Here is a 1,321-nt window from a genome sequence, read left to right as displayed (position 1 = left end):
CCTCCTGCTCTCCTCTATCTTGTCTGCTGTCATGATTCATGCAGCTATTATTTCATCCAAATGAAAAATGGAGAACAGATAAGCAGATCATGGCTTTTCTACAGTGAAAAGAAGGACTGGGTTATTTACTTTGGCCGTCGCCTTTTTGGGTCTGTTTTATGTGTCATCTTCTCAATTCAGAGCCTGTCTTTGGCTAGGGCCCCAAATTTCCTAAATCCACCCCTGTGTACAAGACTGGCAGAACAGAATATTTATCAGAATTAGCATCCAATGGGCTCAAGGTGATTCTGGGGATATGCTGCAGAGATGCTCTGTTCAGATGGGTTAATAATTATAAGTTAAGCGCAACAAAAACTGAGCCTTTATGGAAGAGTATTAGGAAGGCATGGTTAAAAGATATCCATAAGGGTGAATTTCCTTTCACCCATTAACCTTACCCCTGGCCTTACCCCTTTTACGTGTTCATGTGTAGGGATAGGGGTATCCTAATACCTAGGTATGGGGAAGAAGGAGCACACTTCAAATGGAGGGGTGCACCAAATTTATAGGCTGATATTATATATAATGTTTTTGGTTACGGTCCACTAAAATAAACAACACATTCATAATTGTGTAACTCTCCTAAACTATGAAACTTTTTTGGAAAATACATACAAATAAATCACGCAAAGCATGTGCATCAGTCAGAATGACCCAGTCAAAGCCTATGCTTTAATAAATTTATGATCCATTACATGATGGGAACAGCAACGTTAAGAGATGCTAGAGAGATTTTGTAATGAAGACAGGGAATCAGTGCCTGCCTCTAAATGTGCAAACCAGTATTAATTTCGTCAGCTTTGTTCAATTTAGTCTCAGTCTAAATGATGAAAATCAATTTTAGTCTTAGTCAAATTTTAGTCATTTTTGTCATTTTAGTGAACACTGTAAATAATAGAACTTCTTCACACACTGATTCACTTTTCTCTATTTCATTTATATAACACTGTGCACACTGTTCGTCGATGACTTGTAAATTTAGTCAGGTCTTAATCTTGTTAACGAAAATCATTTTTTGTTTTCGTCATATTTTTTTTCCTGGAAACAACTTTGTTTCACGGGAAAAAGGGGCGTTGACAAAATATTTTCGTCATCGTCCTGTTTGATGAAATTAACGCTGGTGCAAACCTGGAGGAAAGATTTGCAAAAAGAATTATAGCTGTAATTAAAGTTGATTAGAATTTTATCCTCCTAAAACCCAAATAAAATCTATTGTCATCTCTCTTCCAGGTAAAAGAGGAAATGCTACTTGAAGCCTTGACAACCAGGAAGACTGTGACGG

At 37.1% G+C, this 1,321-nt stretch overlaps 1 protein-coding gene across 1 annotated transcript in view; it reads left to right on the top strand.

The window, feature by feature from the left end:
- The window catches only part of LOC107093204 (unconventional myosin-IXa-like), a 182,769-nt gene that overhangs the window by 112,759 nt on the left and 68,689 nt on the right, over nt 1-1,321 (top strand). Inside the window, exon 9 of the mRNA XM_015388090.1 lies at nt 1,270-1,314. Coding sequence (XP_015243576.1) covers nt 1,270-1,314 — 45 coding nt within the window. The remainder of the gene's footprint in view (nt 1-1,269; nt 1,315-1,321) is intronic.

Source organism: Cyprinodon variegatus, unplaced genomic scaffold (assembly GCF_000732505.1).
Source record: "Cyprinodon variegatus isolate N-32 unplaced genomic scaffold, C_variegatus-1.0 Scaffold413, whole genome shotgun sequence".
Taxonomy (NCBI): Eukaryota; Metazoa; Chordata; class Actinopteri; order Cyprinodontiformes; family Cyprinodontidae; genus Cyprinodon; species Cyprinodon variegatus.
Note: the sequence above shows the minus strand (reverse complement) of the source record. Positions and strands in the feature narration are given on the sequence as shown.